The sequence below is a fragment of the Gobio gobio genome, assembly GCF_949357685.1.
Source record: "Gobio gobio genome assembly, chromosome: 2".
NCBI classification, from domain to species: domain Eukaryota; kingdom Metazoa; phylum Chordata; class Actinopteri; order Cypriniformes; family Gobionidae; genus Gobio; species Gobio gobio.
In genome coordinates, this window is record NC_137098.1 from 31,269,843 (window position 1) to 31,285,972 (window position 16,130).

At 38.4% G+C, this 16,130-nt stretch overlaps 3 protein-coding genes across 5 annotated transcripts in view; 2 read left to right on the forward strand and 1 right to left on the reverse strand.

The window, feature by feature from the left end:
* Positions 1 to 1,116: 1,116 nt before the first annotated feature.
* On the reverse strand, positions 1,117 to 7,897 carry LOC307117932 (cytochrome P450 2J2-like). 2 transcript variants are annotated; one of them, XR_013815480.1, is made up of 10 exons: positions 7,714 to 7,897; positions 7,386 to 7,548; positions 7,126 to 7,278; positions 6,789 to 6,949; positions 6,222 to 6,395; positions 6,006 to 6,144; positions 3,518 to 3,705; positions 3,145 to 3,286; positions 1,708 to 2,911; positions 1,118 to 1,382 (listed from the first exon to the last, which is right to left on the reverse strand). XR_013815480.1 is itself a non-coding variant. In XM_079803198.1 (9 exons), the coding sequence occupies exons 1-9, from the start codon at positions 7,873 to 7,875 to the stop codon at positions 2,715 to 2,717; spliced, it is 1,479 nt and encodes a 492-aa protein (XP_079659324.1). In that variant the 5' UTR covers positions 7,876 to 7,897; the 3' UTR covers positions 1,117 to 2,714. The 2 variants fall into 2 exon arrangements, 1 of the variants encoding a protein (XP_079659324.1); XM_079803198.1 differs by having other exon boundaries at positions 1,117 to 2,911.
* A 1,283-nt stretch (positions 7,898 to 9,180) lies between these two features.
* tmem208 (transmembrane protein 208) lies at positions 9,181 to 11,776 on the forward strand. The gene is made up of 6 exons (XM_079840527.1): positions 9,181 to 9,384; positions 9,538 to 9,633; positions 9,826 to 9,885; positions 10,307 to 10,443; positions 10,566 to 10,650; positions 10,745 to 11,776. Exons 1-6 carry the CDS (start codon positions 9,379 to 9,381, stop codon positions 10,886 to 10,888), a joined length of 528 nt encoding a protein of 175 aa, XP_079696653.1. The 5' UTR covers positions 9,181 to 9,378; the 3' UTR covers positions 10,889 to 11,776.
* Positions 11,777 to 12,097: 321 nt separating this feature from the next.
* Positions 12,098 to 16,130, forward strand: part of katnb1 (katanin p80 (WD repeat containing) subunit B 1) — a 19,964-nt gene continuing 15,931 nt past the window's right edge. Inside the window, exons 1-5 of one of the 2 annotated variants that reach the window (XM_079837529.1) lie at positions 12,098 to 12,266; positions 13,831 to 13,966; positions 14,069 to 14,199; positions 14,279 to 14,396; positions 15,939 to 16,039. In XM_079837529.1, coding sequence (XP_079693655.1) covers positions 13,927 to 13,966; positions 14,069 to 14,199; positions 14,279 to 14,396; positions 15,939 to 16,039 — 390 coding nt within the window. In that variant the 5' untranslated portion in view covers positions 12,098 to 12,266; positions 13,831 to 13,926. Of the gene's footprint in view, positions 12,267 to 12,299; positions 12,455 to 13,830; positions 13,967 to 14,068; positions 14,200 to 14,278; positions 14,397 to 15,938; positions 16,040 to 16,130 lie in introns of those variants that run through there. The other variant, XM_079837530.1, reaches the window with a different exon arrangement.

Consider the following 16,130-nt stretch of genomic DNA (forward strand, 5'->3'; position numbering starts at 1 on the left):
AGCCAACATTTGCCACCCCTGTTATAGATTATAGAAATAAATACATCTGAAAGATCATTGAAAGTATGGTCCTCCAAGTAAATCACAGCCATTTCCACCCCTGGCTGTGTGTTAAACCTAAATGAGTGTATGGACATTCCCAACCACGATCCTGGAGGCCCACCAACACTGCACATTTTGCTGTTTTTTTACAGTCTCTATGGTCTCGGCTCCTTTATCTGCCACGCCCATTTCAGGTCTTTGAGTTTCCACTAATAAGATGATCATTTGAATCAGGTGTGTTGTGTTTGATTAGGGACACATGCAAAATGTGCAGTGTTTGTGGGCCTCCAGGATCGTGGTTGGGAAACACTAGACTAGTATATAGAGAGGGAGGGAATAGAATGTGTATAGCAATGCTGGAAGGTTCAATGGCAGTGTATATATATATATATATATATATATATATTTAAATTTACGGTAGGGGGCGGCACATTACACTTTCACTTAGTCGTATTCACCCAAGGCAGACGAAGGAGAATAAAGCCAGTTGTCTGTCTTGTGCTCGTGATTGGCAGAACGTGGTACACGTGTAATGTAGCAATGGAGGAAATTTATAATCAGGTAACGAATTTGTTATTGTCGGTTAGGTAAAGAGTTATTTTACTAATCTGTGTATCTATACTGCTATCTAATTCTGTTGTTACCGTGCACCGTATTTAAGCTTCCGTGTCTGTGTGTGACTTTTGGAGTTACGCTGCGGTGCAACAGTATCTCTCTTTCTCTATCGTTTGGGCTTTATCTTACTGGTTCTGCCCCTGTGAAAAGAGAAACAAAATATTGTATGTTCTGAATATGAGCCTGAGATTTAAGCTTGTGTTGCTTAAATTTCCAACTTATCACTCGTGTTTTTTTTCTTCTCTCATGCTTAACAGCAGCGGGAAGGACACATCAATGGACAAGAAGAGGAACCGAGGAAACGGATGTTTTGTGATAAATTTTTTGTTTAGTGTGTGTGTGCGTGTGCATCTTTTTAAAATATAAATCATACAAGGTTCCCACGGGTCCTTGAAAGTTTGTGAATCTGAAAAGAAAAGAGCAAGGCCCAGCCTGGAAAGATTTTGAAAATAAACATGATACCTTGAAAGTGTTTGACTTTATTTTGTGCTAGAATAGAATATCAGATCGCTGTCATATGGCCAAAAATAAATGCAAAAAAAATGTAATAGTTGTTTGACACATGAAAACCGTAACAATGTATCACGATGTAACCTTGCTCTCACTGGTAATGTGTCCCCACATTTAGTTGTTGAATTTGAGGGTATTGGACCTGTAAAGTCCTTAAAATGTCCTTGAATTTGAAGTTAAAGGGATTGTTCACCGAAACTTAATTCTGTCATTTACTCACCCTCAAGTTGTTCCAAACCTGTATGAGTTTCTTTGTTCTGCTGAACACAAGTTATTTTAAAGAATTTTTGTAACAACGCAGATAGAGCAACCCTTGACTACCATAGTTTTTTTTTTTTTTTTTTACTGTGGTAGTCAATGGTTGCTCTATCTGCTTTGTTACAAAAATTCTTTAAAATATCTTGTGTTGAGCAGAACAAAGAAACTCATACAGGTTTGGAAAAACTTAAGGGTGAGTAAATTACAGAATTTTCATTTTTAGGGTAACTATCCCTTTGAAGGGTTAGTTCACCCAAAAATGAAAATGCTGTCATTAATTACTTAGCCTCATGTCGTTTGACACCCGTAAGACCTTTGTTCATCTTCGGAACACATTAAGATATTTTAGTTGAAATCCGATGGTTTAGAAAGGCCCCCATTGGCAGCAATGACATTTCCTCTCTCAAGAACCATAAAAGGTACTAAAGACGTTGTTTAAAAAGTCCATCTCACTACAGTGGTTTTACATTAATTTTATGAAGCGACAAGAATAGTTTTTGTGCGCAAAAAAAAAAAAAAATCTAAATGACTTTATTCAACAAGTTCTTGTCTTCTGTCTGGGCCTCTGACGTGAACTCACGAGTCGACGCATGTGCGAGAAAATGACATTGAGCCGGTGTTAGGGCATCCAGGAAATGCACACTTTAGCACCATTTTGAGCACTACGCCAAGCACGCAATATTATAATTTGGGTATTTTTAATGGTATTAAAGTGTATTTTAAAAAGCGAAATAAAAAAAATACTGAAACCCTACCACTGGAGGTGCCATGATTACTCAATAGAAAACTTGAGAAGAATTGTTAAAAGATGAATGCAATAAAGCAACTCATTATTGTGATCGAAGGTTCACCATTAACATATTTAATGCATATAAAGGGACTGGGGCTAGTTGTCACAAGAACTACAGTCGCCGTAAATTGTTTTCCCTGGCAGTGATTTCTGTATGTTGGTTTTAAACACCATTAAAATTACAATTTATTTTTGCTGTAGGCATTAGGTAAATAAGCAAATACAATAAAACCACACAGAGTTTAACATCTTAGGACAACGGTATTTTTCATAAATGTCAGTGCAAGTTGTCACACATGCTTTATATGTTGTAATTTTATAGTTTAGTAACTTAAAATATTTGTTGGATTAATGTCTTGTGCGTTTAAATTTTACTGAAAAGCTAATAATAGTTTAATGGCAGGTGCCATTTTGATAGTTTACCCTGTATAGTGTGATGATGTGATAACCACTATTGGAGCATGTTTTCACTGAAGGGCATTATGTTCAATAAACAGTTTCACACGTCTCCCCCGGGTGTACGTAGTTGTACAATCAGACGGTAAGGTTTCACTGACTGTGTTCCACCAAATATATATTTCAAGTCTGGCTCTCCTGCATCCTTTGGCCACATCAGGCGGAATCGTCGCAGCACCGTGACCAGGATGAGGAAGAGCTCCATGCGAGCTAGATTTTCTCCTAAACACACACGAGATCCTAGGAAAGAAAAGTGAAAGTACAAAATACAAACACAGTTTGCTCACATTTTACCACACAAATGTGCTTCCTATTTGATGCATGTATTGTTTTGATCATACTAATGACCTGTAATTAAACAGCTCAGGGATTTACACCTCTGTCTAGATTGCATGGCAGAATTACTGATAAATAAGATAAATGAGTCTCATGATTAAAATACCTCAGTGTCTAATAAAACATGCACAACATACCAGCAGAAAAAGGCATGAATGCATCAGGCTTCACAAATTCCCCCTTTTCATTCAAGAAGTTTTGAGGGTTGAATTCATGTGGAAACTTCCACTGACTTTCCTCTCTGAGAGCAGATGACAGATAGGGGATGATAATTGTCCCCTGAAAGAGCAGATGTTTTTAACATGATTAGCAAACCTCCCTTTTATAGTGAAGATGCTTTTTAGGAGTTGCAATAAATAATGGTTTGGGTGATGGAGTGTTTTGATAAGATAAAATAGTTGTTCTAAGTTAATCTTTCTTTTATGTCAGTTTTGTGTGCCATAGTAACTCTGCTCTAACTCAGATGTAAAGAAACATTTGTTGCCATATGGTAATTATAGTAAATGCCACCTTTGGGATGCTGTAGCCTTGGAGTTGAGTGTCGGTTCTGGCAGTGTGAAACACACTAAGAGGAACAATGTCACCAATACGCTGACCCTCATGAATCACTGCTTGAACGAAAGGCATGGCGTTTCGGTCCTCATATGTGACATGTTCACGAGCACCAAGGACTTCATCAATCTCCCGCTGACATTGCTCTGAAGATGTATAAAAAGACATTAAAAAGCACAAGTACACATTGAAAAACTATGAATACTATAAAAACATTTTTAAACTTAAATGAATTTGACTTTAAAAAAAAATGCATTATATCATTCCAGAATCTTATTTTGCTGCATATTGTTCATTAAATCCATAAAGAAATCTGTAACCCAGCCAAGAAATATCTTGCTTTTTCATTTTTAGAAACAGAAATTTGCAATAAAACACACACACACACACACACACACACACACACACACACACACACACACACACACACACACACACACACACACACACACACACACACACACACACACACACACACACACACACACACACACACACACACACACACACACACACACGTTGGATTTTCATGTTTTATGGGGACATTCATAGACATAATGATTTGTATACTGTACTAACTGTATATTCTATCCCCTAACCCTAAACCCACAGGGTTATGCATTTTTTCATTTTCCTCATGGGGACCAAAAAATGTCCCCACAAGGATTTCAGAAATTACCATCTTTGTCGGGTAATTTTTGGGTTTACCTTAACCACACATACACAACTCTGGAAAAATGTATCATATACAGTGGGTACGGAAAGTATTCAGACCCCTACCATTTTTCACTCTTTGTTATATTGCAGCCATTTGCTAAAATCATTTAAGTTCTTTTTTTTTCTCTCATTAATGTACACACAGCACCTCATATTGAAAGAAAAACACAGAATTGTTGACATTTTTGCAGATTTATTAAAAAATAAAACTGAAATATCACATGGTCCTAAGTATTTAGACCCTTTGCTGTGACTCATATATTTAACTCAGGTGCTGTCCATTTCTTTTGATCATCCTTGAGATGGTTCTACGCATTCATTTGAGTCCAGCTGTGTTTGATTATACTGATTGGACTTGATTAGGAAAGCCACACACCTGTCTTCATAACACCTTACAGCTCACAGTGCATCTCAGAGCAAATGAGAATCATGAGGTCAAAGGAACTGCCTGAAGAGCTCAGAGACAGAATTGTGGCAAGGCACAGATCTGTTCAAGGTTACAAAAATGTTCTGCTGCACTTAAGGTTCCGAAGAGCAAAGTGGCCTCCATAATCCTTAAATGGAAGACATTTGGGACGACCAGAACCCTTCCTAGAGCTGGCCGTCCGGCCAAACTGAGCTATCAGGGGAGAAGAGCCTTGGTGAGAGGGGTAAAGAAGAACCCAAAGATCACTGTGGCTGAGCTCCAGAGATGCAGTCGGGAGCTGGGAGAAAGTTGTAGAAAGTCAACCATCACTGCAGCCCTCCACCAGTTGGGGCTTTAAGGCAGAGTGGCCCGACGGAAGCCTCTCCTCAGTGCAAGACTCATGAAAGCCCGCATGGAGTCCAAGATGGTGAGAAATAAGATTCTCTGATCTGATGAGACCAAGAGAGAACTTTTTGGCCTTAATTCTAAGTGGTATGTGTGGAGAGAACCAGGCACTGCTCATCACCTGTCCCAACAGTGAAGCATGGTGGTGGGAGCATTATGCTGTGGCAGTGTTTTTCAGCTGCAGGGACAGGACGACTGGTTGCAATCGAGGGAAAGATGAATGCGGCCAAGTACAGGGATATCCTGGACGAAAACCTTCTCCAGAGTGCTCAAGACCTCAGACTGGGCCAACGGTTCACCTTCCAACAAGACAATGATCTTAAGCACACAGCTAAAATAACGAAGGAGGGGCTTCACAACAACTGTGACTGTTATTGAATGGCCCAGCCAGAGCCCTGACTTGCACCCAATTTTCGCATCTCTGGAGAGACCTGAAAATGGCTGTCCACCAATGTTCACCATCCAACCTGACAGAACTGGAGAGGATCTGCGAGGAGGAATGGCAGAGGATCCCCAAATCCAGGTGTGAAAAACTTGTTGCATCTTTCCCAAAAAAGACTCATGGCTGTATTAGATCAAAAGGGTGCTTCTACTAAATACTGAGCAAAGGGTCTGAATACTTAGGACCATGTGATATTTCAGTTTCTCTTTTTTAATAAATCTGCAAAAAATGTCAATTCTGTGTTTTTCTGTCAATATGGGGTGATGTGTGTACATTAATGAGAAAAAAAAGAACTTAAATGATTTTAGCAAATGGCTGCAATATAACAGAGTGAAACATTTAAGGGGGTCTGAATACTTTCCATACCCACTGTACATATTTCTGACCTGGATAAAATTTTGCCTAGAGATAATTTACTTTGGCATGCAAGTTTAACAAACACACTAAAATAGACACATCTTATCCACATTCCTTACCCTGTATATGAGTGTGTATCATCAAATAGAGTGTTAAAGTTCGGAGTGTGTTAGAGGTTGTGTCAGTTCCAGCTACAAACAGGTCAAACAGCAAAGTGAACATTTGTGAGTTATCAAATGTGGTGCGTTGATCTGCTCTCTGAAAAAAAGATCATATTAAACTCATGCTGCTGATAAATTCAATAAAAAACACACAAACACTTAAGAGTATCTCACCTTCACCATCTCCTCCAAGTAACAGTCAATTAAATCTCTGGGCTCCCCAGTAACATGTGACTTCCTGTGCTCATCCACAACTTTAAGAATATGTTTTTTGATTGTCTCAAAATAGTGAAAAGCTTTCCAGAATGGCAGTGGGAAAATCCTCAACACTGGGGCTATTTCATATAGCTGCAATTCAAAATAAAAGCCTTTTTAATTTTTTTTTTATTTTTATAAAAATGTCATCTTTTATATGGCGCTTCATACAATACAGACTGTTTCAAAGCAGCTTTACAGTGATAAACAGGAAAATAATGATTAACCAGGAAAATCTGTGAATGAAATGTAAAAATAAATGGCTGTCGTTCCACTTGTGTACAATCTATGCATTATGTACAAATTATTTTAGTGGTGGTTATTTACAAGTGTAAACAAAAAAATTATAAATAGCAGCTTTAAGTAATATGCCTACTCAAGATAAAATACCGGACCAATAGTGGGCAGTTTGTGAAAATAGCCTTTGGCAACAAGGTTGGCTATTTGCATTCAAATAGATGCTGCCTTTTTTTTCATTGTACTTACCATTGCCCATGGTCCAATGGCAATCTTAGTAAGTTTTTCCATAATTGTGATCAATGTCTGGAAATATTCATCCTGATAACTGAACCGTGACCCAAAAATGATTGAGGCAATGATGTTTGAAGCAGCTTGATGGTACAGCTGTTGAGGTTCAACTGACTTTCCTGTTTGTAGAGTTGTAGAGGTATAAAGACAAGAAATGTTTTCCATTCATGAATTTGAATGTTCTCTGGCAATGTTGACGTCTTAATGTTATATTCAAACATAGGACACTGAATGTGATTAAATGGGTTGTGTTAATATAAAGATTGAAGGTGTCAGGTGAGGAGACTGTATATACCAGCAGATTCCTCCAGTTGTGCGCAGATATATTTGACCTCCTCCAGAATCCTCTGCTCCATACTTCTCTTTCCAAGGCCAAAGTTCCTCAGTGTGGTCAGAGCAAAGCGTCGATGTTCCCGCCAGCTGTCTCCATAATCTGCCATGATCACCCCTAAACACACAAAATGATCAGGGAGCCCTTTAAGCCATTTGTCCGTGTTATGTGAGTAGTATGTTTTGCTGCTTGAGTACTCTAGTATTTTGTGTATGCTGGATTACCTTTGCTCCTTGTTATATGACTGATCATCATGTTCTCTGGTCTGCCAGAAAACTCCACAGCTTGTGTGATCAGAGCCTCCCTGATAATTTTCTGCCCTGCCAACACCACTGCTGGCTGCCTACCAATGTACAGCCCGTAGATTGATCCATAGCGCTGAGTAAACTGCACAAAAAACATTTATGGTGAGAACCACAAACTCACAGCAGCATGTCATTGCTGTGTCATGCTGTATGAATGAAGTCTGATTTCTTTTCATTAGATAGTTTGATGTATTTAGTATTTTTAATGCAGCAGTCTCCAATGTGTGTTTGAGACTGATGTGCTTACCTTGTCAAAGTCCTTTAACGGGTTTATGCGGCCAAATTGTAGCAAATTACCAAAAAATGGAACAGGAGTGGGTCCAGGGGGGAAGTTTTTAGGTCGCCGAATTCTGAACTGCAAGAAAAGAAGAAAGGCTCCAAGACACAACAGAACCAGTGCGGTCAACATGGTTACTGATCTACTGGACGGCCCGTCTGAAACCTGCTATTTAATCTAGACAGAGAACTGATACGCATGCGCACAAAACTACTTCTTTAAACTCTGCTGAACTCTTTTAACTTTGTTGAACTGGAGTCGGGAAACATAGACTATAGGTGAAAAGTTCAACTATGATTAACAATATGGGTGGAGAGGTAATGATACTCACACCAGAGGTCAATGTCACAATGTACTCTTGATAAAGTTGTTCCTGAAGGTCCATTACGTATAAATATGCTCTATAACATTGTTCAAGTTTACGAATCTATGGCTGCAAGTTTGTGCAGCATTAACAAGTTTTTTGTTACATTTTGATAGGCAAAATATTCTAGTGACCAAACCCATTTTTTTTTTCAACTTAAAATATATGAAGTAATCACTATTGTTTGTTTTAGTGTATTATCATGTTGTGCATAAAGTTTATGATCACATGTGCTCTTCGAAATGCACAACAGGGCTTAAACTGAATTGTCTTTTTTGTAGCCTACTAAAAATAAAATTACTTATTTATCTTTCCATTTTTATCCAGCAACTCAATGTTGCCTATACTTACTTCATTGAGGCACAGTTTTAATCACAATGGGATTAAGCCCATGTTTAGTTTTCAACATCAGGTATTCTGAAAACAAAATGAACATTGAACATTTTCAGAGCAAGCATATTTCACAAATGATCACTGACCTGCAGTCAATGTGAGCCCAGTTTGCACATCATTCACAATAAAAAAAAAAAGTTTGGACTCTAGCTCTTTGGCATTGTATCCTACAGGCTACAGCAACGGGACTTTTACCCCAAACATAATTTTACTTACTTGGCAGTAGCTTGAAAAACTATTGGTTTAATCATATCAAGTCTTTTGTCTCAAAATATGTGCAATCATTTCAAGAATCCTCATGCAAGTTTTTAAAAAACTTGTTAAGCTACACAATACATTAGATCAACTTACCTCAAAACAACATTTAGACATTGTAACCTCTTGGGTCAGGACAATTATGCAATACATAGTGACAAACAAGTGTCAGTGGTAGTTTCGTGTGTTTTAGGAGAAACAAATCTCAAAAGGTCCTTTAGGGGCCTTTAGTCATAGTGTACCCAAAAATAAATGTGCCAACTGGTATCTTGGAGGATAAAAAAAAAACCCTTTTAAGGTCTAATAGTCCCGGTTTCTGTGAACTATTGTTACGTTTTAAAATGAATGCCCAAAAACTTGTTTTGGCAGTAACGTTAGTCCTGTACGTACATTAAATTAACACTAGGTGGCGTCAAGTACAGTTTATTCGCGTCTGTGACGCACTTTCCAAGCGCCGGAAACGCGCTCGCGAACGCTGATGTGTAATTTTGCAGTATATGGTAGTTTAGTTTTGAAGAGTATTCATTAACAATTTGATACCGCTCGTTTTATAGATGCCTAAAGGGAAAGGCGTCACCAGGTGAAAAAAAAAACCGTCACACGAGAAGGAGAACTCAGGGAAGATGCCGGTATGAGTCAATCTTAACAACTAGCTATTCAAAAAGAAACATGATTAATAACTGTGTGTCCTTTATTCATATGGTAATTGTAAATTATGACTGGCGAGATTGTGGTTTTCTGTATGTCAGTACTGTCCTGTGACGTAATATATTTGTCGTTAGCCGAAAGGAAAAGTTGGAACCAAAGGCAAAAAACAAATCCATGAGGAAAACCAGGATACTCTAAAGTTCTATTGCAGAATCATCCTGGGAGCAAACGTAAGGCATGCTTCTGAGTTTCAGTGTGCCTTATATATATATATTATAATATAATGTATTATTATTATTTTATTCTGATATATATATATATATATATATATATATATATATATATATATATATATATATATATATATATATATATATATATATATATATATATATATATATAATTGTGTGTGTTTTTTTCAGGCTATTTATGCAGCAGTCAATTTCTTGCTCTTTTACAACTCATCTACATTTTGGACATGGGTAAGTCATAGTATGATGTGCATATTTTGTTTTGTTCAGTGATGTGTATGACCAAATCCAGATTGGTGCATGCATATCTACACGTGTCAAATGGGTATGGTCCAGTGGTTTTCAATCTTTTAGTTGCCATGGACCCCCAAATTATGATAAATTATGATCATCCTCATGCGAGGGGCCTCCACCCGAAAATAAAAGGCAGGCAGCTATATATTTTCATGTATAAAGACCCAATTATTATTAATATCCTTTTCACCATATTTGCCTAGGTTTTAGATCATGTGTATGTGTATGCATGTGGGGATTTTAGTCTACAGTGAGATAATCAATTGTTGGCGGTTTCCATTTTTTGGGTAAAAGTTATTAACTCATAACTCCCCTTCCAGTCTGGTGCTGAATCCCTCTTTTGTCTCTTTTATTCCAGTTCTTGCTACTGTTCGCAGTGGCGGTCTACTTTGGCAGCTACAGATCTATGTCTGCAATGGCCAAAGCTACATTTGCTGAAGATGGTAGCTTGCTGGATGGAGGGATTGACCTTAATATGGAACAGGGCATGGCGGAGTAAGTTAGATGCTTATTGTCTGTATATTTATTTCCCTGGTATATGTGTCTTTCCAGTTAGTGATGAACATTACTGATGAAAAACTCATAAGTGACTTTTTTTTTCTTATATTGACATGCAGACACCTGAAGGATGTGGTTCTCCTTACTGCTATTGTTCAGGTCCTCAGCACTCTGTCGTCCTACTTCTGGTACTTCTGGCTCTTGGTGAGATTGCGGAATTGCTCTGATTGTAACATCATGGAGGTTTCTCTATTCCATTCTTACTGTAATCATATTATTTGCTTTCTCTTCACACCAGGCACCTGCAAGGGCTTTACATTTACTGTGGGCGAACTTCTTGGGCCCCTGGTTTTCTGCCGATTCACAGGCAGCCCCTGAAGAGAACGAGAAGAATGACAAGAAACAGAGGCGACAGGAAAGACGACAGATGAAGAGATTCTAGACTCTGTTTAATGTTTTTTTTTTTTTTTTTACATTTATTGTACAATTACAAAGAACATACAATCTAAATTATTCTGAGATATTTGATATAACAGGTTAGTCCAGACAATAGATCGGGCAATGTAAAGTGTCATCGACTCCCCCGTCCTTTTCGGCTCTGGATCCTTTTTCTTTCTTAATGTCCGTCTTAAAATCTCTAGCTCAGGTGCGCCATGGTCATAAATCTGCCTTGGTTTTTTCCCCCCTTTTTATATTTATCATAAAGTGAGTTAAATGCACACAAAATGCCTTTGCTTACTCTATTGTGAGCTTTCATATCATTAGTTTCAGTTGTTAATGAGGACCTCTCAACAGGTGCAGCTACATGGCCCATTGCCCTCATTAGTTTAGACCTGGGGCTGTATGGGCTTCACCAACCACATGAAAATTCACAGCACTTGAGTTCAGCTTTTAGAATTCCTTCTTTAGGCTTTTTAGAAAATAATTTGCTGATTCTGTATCAAAGATCAAGTCTTTGAGATGTGATCTTTTGCTGAAGCTACGTGTGTAGCCTGGTGCTGCTTTGATGGATTGCAAGATAAGAAATGTACCTTGTGTGGCAACAAAGGAATTGTCTGGTTATACATTTTTAACTGTTCAAGTGAAACTATTGTTTATAAAAAAAAGTTGGATGGGTTAGTATATATATATATATATATGTGTATTACACATGATGTCACAGTATTGAGTGGCCCCCAATGTCAAATGTCAATTTAACATTTCAATGGACTAAAGCAATGAGCAAAAGAACATAGGCTATAAACTGCGCCTTGACAACCTTGTAAAAATACGAGGCTTCAGGTGAAATTTATGAATACCCAATGATTATAAATAAACTATTATAAAATGGTGAGTTTCCTTTTTTATAAACACAACCCTTTCCTGACCCTTTTACCCGGAGGCCCTCTAGACAGTACGTTTTAGATGTCAAACACACCTGAATCATGAGCTTTTTAGTTGTGACTCCAAGACCAGAAATGAATGTATTAGCTGGATGTTTAATGTTGAGGGGCCTCCAGGAATTAGGCAAATTGTTTTTGGTCCTGTTCCTAAAAGCCCCCGATGCTGCACATTTTGGATGATCCCGGGTCTTGGAGCCTCTACTAATGACCTGGATTAAATCAGATGTGTTAATTGAGGGCTGCTGCAGAACCGGATTGAAAAAGCAACTGTAGTATGCAACGCGCATGCGCATGGTGAAAATGCGCGCACACGGATCTTTTCTCGTCCTAAACAAACTAATCTTTTTCTCATTAGTGCTGATCTGATCTGTCTATCGGAAGACTGCAGTCATGAGAGTGCCCATTTAACCCAGACTGACCGTCACCAGAACAATGAAGGTAAGAGGAACTGTTGCTAAGCTACTGCTAGTTAGCAACCAATCAGAAACAACATGACCACAGCGAATTTTGTGTGTGTAAAGTGGGTCGATGTCCGTTGGTCGAGTGTGTTATCAACTTTCGTCTCATAAATACACGCCAACGTTTCCTGGACTTTAAGCGCAGCACAGAACAGCTAATTCAGTGAGGTAAATGCAGGTAATTTGTTTACAGTTCAGATGAGTTTGTTAGCTTGCGAGGCTAGCTGAAAGTTAACTAGCAACAACAAGTTTTTAGACCCTAACCTGTAACTGTTATCTATGTTTATTAGTGCGGTTAGTTGTTAGTACGGCTTTTAACAGAGAACAAATAAAGACAGAAAGTTGATCGCTTGCAAATTGGTCATTTCACAAATTAACTGTTAACGTTAGCTGTGATGCAGGTTTGCGTGTCAAGGGGACTTGAACTGGAAATGCCTCGATGATTTAATCGACATCATTAGTGTCGGACTTCATGCAAGCTGTAGACTTTGTGTGTGTGTTTTGTTAAACTAATAAGTTAAGGTTTCAGCCAGAAATAAAAGACCGCCGCTTGAAACCGTGATACCTGCAGTTGCCCTTTACTTTTACCGATATCTACGCTCTCACGATAAAACTGCTTTGGCATCGAATACCCGCTTCAGTTGGTGGTAAAGGGGTTTCACAAGATTAGGGTCAAATAAGTAAGATGTCCTCTTTAGAGCAAGGTGCATTTACCTTTAAATTGTAACCTACATATATGAGTTTAACGTGCAGGATGAAGATGCATCGGCATCAAGGAGAAACATTTGCTAATTTAGTTGTCATAGCACGACATTTAAAATTACACTCAGAGGCCACTACTGGGGAAAGTTATTTAAAAAATGTTTTAAGAACTTTAATTTTCAACAAGCAACATTTTTAAACAAATGCAAAACTAATGTGTCTACAAAATCCATCATTAACAAAGACGACAACTTTTTTAAATTCAACATAATACTTTCACAGATCATATACAAAATTACATCAATTAACTGGATACATTAACTAAATCTCAAAGTTAAATTTTCATATGAAATTACAAAATTAAGAGCCTAGCCATTCATTAAATGGTTTTTATGAGATTGTGCCATCTCTGGTCAAGGTAGAAAAAAGGTTCTGAGAAAATATTGTTTACTCAACCAACCCTTCTATTGTCATTTTTCACAAAACATGTTTTGTATTTGACCCAGGCTTTGTGACATTTTATAATAAGTTGCATGTAGCCTATTCATTATTTTTCTTAGGTTTAGCCCATCACACACATTGTTTTCTGATAAAGTAGAGTTTGTTTGCCCCCCCCCCCCCAAAAAAAAACAAAACAAAGGCAATGTGGGTGTAATACAACTATAACTGAAGCTTTAAGACAAATTATTAATTAACTGAATATGAGTTTTGAGATATGTAATGCAAAAGTGATTGAAAGGGACACCAGTTGTGTGTCCTGCAGTTGTTTAGAGTAATCTTCTTTGTTCATATTTGTTCTGCCGTTTGTCTGTATTTGAATATAAAGTTTTTCTTTTTGACAGATGGACAGAGAAGATAAACCAATATCGTCGAATCCCTAACATTTATGTGTTGGTGAAATGAGCAGAGTGCGTTGACTCAAACACACATTCATCACGATGGCTCTCACCAACACCACTATAACAGCATGGAAACTGCGTGAGTACAAAGTCCCTTGTCATGACACTTCAGAATGTTTTAAGATCTCGGTTTAGGGTTGTGGGAGAAGTGACTGGCTTTTTTGTCATATGTATTGTTCAGAGGAGATTGTGGCTCACTCCAGCAATGTGTCTTCCCTGGTGTTGGGGAAATCATCTGGTCGTCTACTGGCCACTGGCGGCGAAGACTGCAGAGTCAATATCTGGGCTGTCAGCAAACAGAACTGCATTATGGTAGAACCCTCTCAGTTATTTATTTGAGAGAAATATGTCTCGCAACTATTCAATGAAGTGTTTATTGTCTGTTCTGTAGAGTCTGACGGGCCACACCAGCCCCGTGGAGTGTATCCAGTTCAACAGTTCTGAAGAGCGTGTGGTAGCTGGTTCTCAGTCTGGCTCTCTCCGGCTTTGGGATTTGGAGGCTGCTAAAAGTGAGTGGTTTGTGCTGTACCATTTGCCCTTTGGTTAACATAAAACCTAAAATAAGAAAGCTGGAGATTCTCTTGAAACCTGTAAAGAAAATGTCCAGGTTAAGCTGATCACCAAAATAAAGAGAGAAAAATTGTTTTTCAAGACACCCAATATAAAGTGGGATCCTACTGTGTTAAATTAATTGTTAGGCGCAATGTACTTATTGAGATCATGATGTTTTGCAAAACATGTTTGCTGGTATTGGGATTATGTTTGAGGACGTGTTTAAGGGTTGATTAAAGGCCTGTTCACACCGGGACGATTTTCGCACGCGTTTATCGCCGACGTTTAACGCCTCGGGACTAAACAATGGGCGCCAATGTGAGTGTTCACACCGACGCGCAAAACGCCAGGCGTAAAAGCGTCATTTTTTAAAAAACGCCTCGGGTTCGTTTTTTTATTTTGACGCGGCGCGTAAAAAACTGTCCGACCAATGAGATCGGCGCTTTTGTTCACGTGCCTGGAGCTGCTGAAGTGACAGTAAAACACGACTTGGTGGCGCTCGAGCACAAAACGGTCTTGCCGAGCACACATTGATACGACGAAGAAGTAGTAAGTAGACAAAGAAGAAGATGAACTGCTAATGCTGCTTGCCAGTTAGCAAAAAGTGTGTGAATGGTTTTGTCCATATACATAATATGTCTATGGTTTTGGCAAGCACGTAAATACTGTCTCTCTTCTCCTTCTGTGTGACAAGCGGGTGTCAGAGGCTTAAAGTGCCGCAGCACCACCTTGTGTACCGCGAGCGCATCTACTGAATGTGCACGTTCACTCGGCGCAGCGCCAGTGAAAATCGCTTGGGTGTGAACACTCAAGACGCGCCGAAAAACGGCACGAAAAACGCTGGCGATAAGCGCGCGCGATATTCGTCCCGGTGTGTACAGGCCTTAAGAATGGGTGTAAAAACACATGTACAAAATCAGTGTGTTGTATCAAATTAAGTTAAATGTTAGTAAGTGATAGTCAAAGACACTTAATAAAAAGTTGGAAGTTATTTTAAAGCCAAATTTTAGCTCATTACCACAATCACAAACAAAAAAAATTAATACCATACTAATAATTTTCTAAAAACATTTGAATGGTCCTAAACTAGGAAAATAGTGCATAGGATTATAGGATGAAATTAGATGAATTTCTTGACAGGCTTTGAGATTCACCTAATCAATATTAATTGACAAGTTATGGTTAAAAATGTGCCAGCCTACTTTTGAATTGATGTTCTGCACACTGATGGGACAACAGGCCAATATTTGATGTAGAGAAGGATGATGTAGAAGAATTCATGTTGCGAACTAGCATTCCTTGTGCTTTCTGGGATGATTATATGAACCTGTCTGGTGGGAGAGGTCCTGTTGTGATCACTTTCACTCTGAACTCTGAAGACATGCACAGGGGCCATCTGACCAGAAACACTTTCTGAGATGGAAAAATTGTTCAAAGTATTTATCGACTGCTGGATTGAATTATTTTTTTTTTCTTTCCACTTCCCCTTTTTTTTAAAGTTTTGCGCACTTTGATGGGGCACAAGGCCAGTATCTGCAGTCTGGACTTTCACCCCATGGGAGAATACTTGGCATCTGGCTCTGTGGATAGCAATATTAAGGTGAGTGTTTGTTTGTTTGTTTGTTTGTTTGTTTGTTTGTTTGTTTTTTAACACTGGGTCTCATTCGCTAAATGTGTGAAATATTTGTATT

Excerpts from the sequence above, each read along its gene's own strand:
- LOC307117932 (XM_079803198.1), bottom strand. The coding sequence starts at position 7,875 with ATGTTGACCGCACTGGTTCTGTTGTGTCTTGGAGCCTTTCTTCTTTTC. Across the intron at positions 6,396-6,788 it reads CCATTGGACCATGGGCAATG|CTATATGAAATAGCCCCAGT; the intron begins GTAAGTACAATG and ends TTTGAATTGCAG. Across the intron at positions 6,145-6,221 it reads ACTTGGAGGAGATGGTGAAG|AGAGCAGATCAACGCACCAC; the intron begins GTGAGATACTCT and ends TCTTTTTTTCAG.
- tmem208 (XM_079840527.1), top strand. Across the intron at positions 9,886-10,306 it reads CATCTACATTTTGGACATGG|TTCTTGCTACTGTTCGCAGT; the intron begins GTAAGTCATAGT and ends CTTTTATTCCAG. Across the intron at positions 10,444-10,565 it reads ATGGAACAGGGCATGGCGGA|ACACCTGAAGGATGTGGTTC; the intron begins GTAAGTTAGATG and ends ATTGACATGCAG.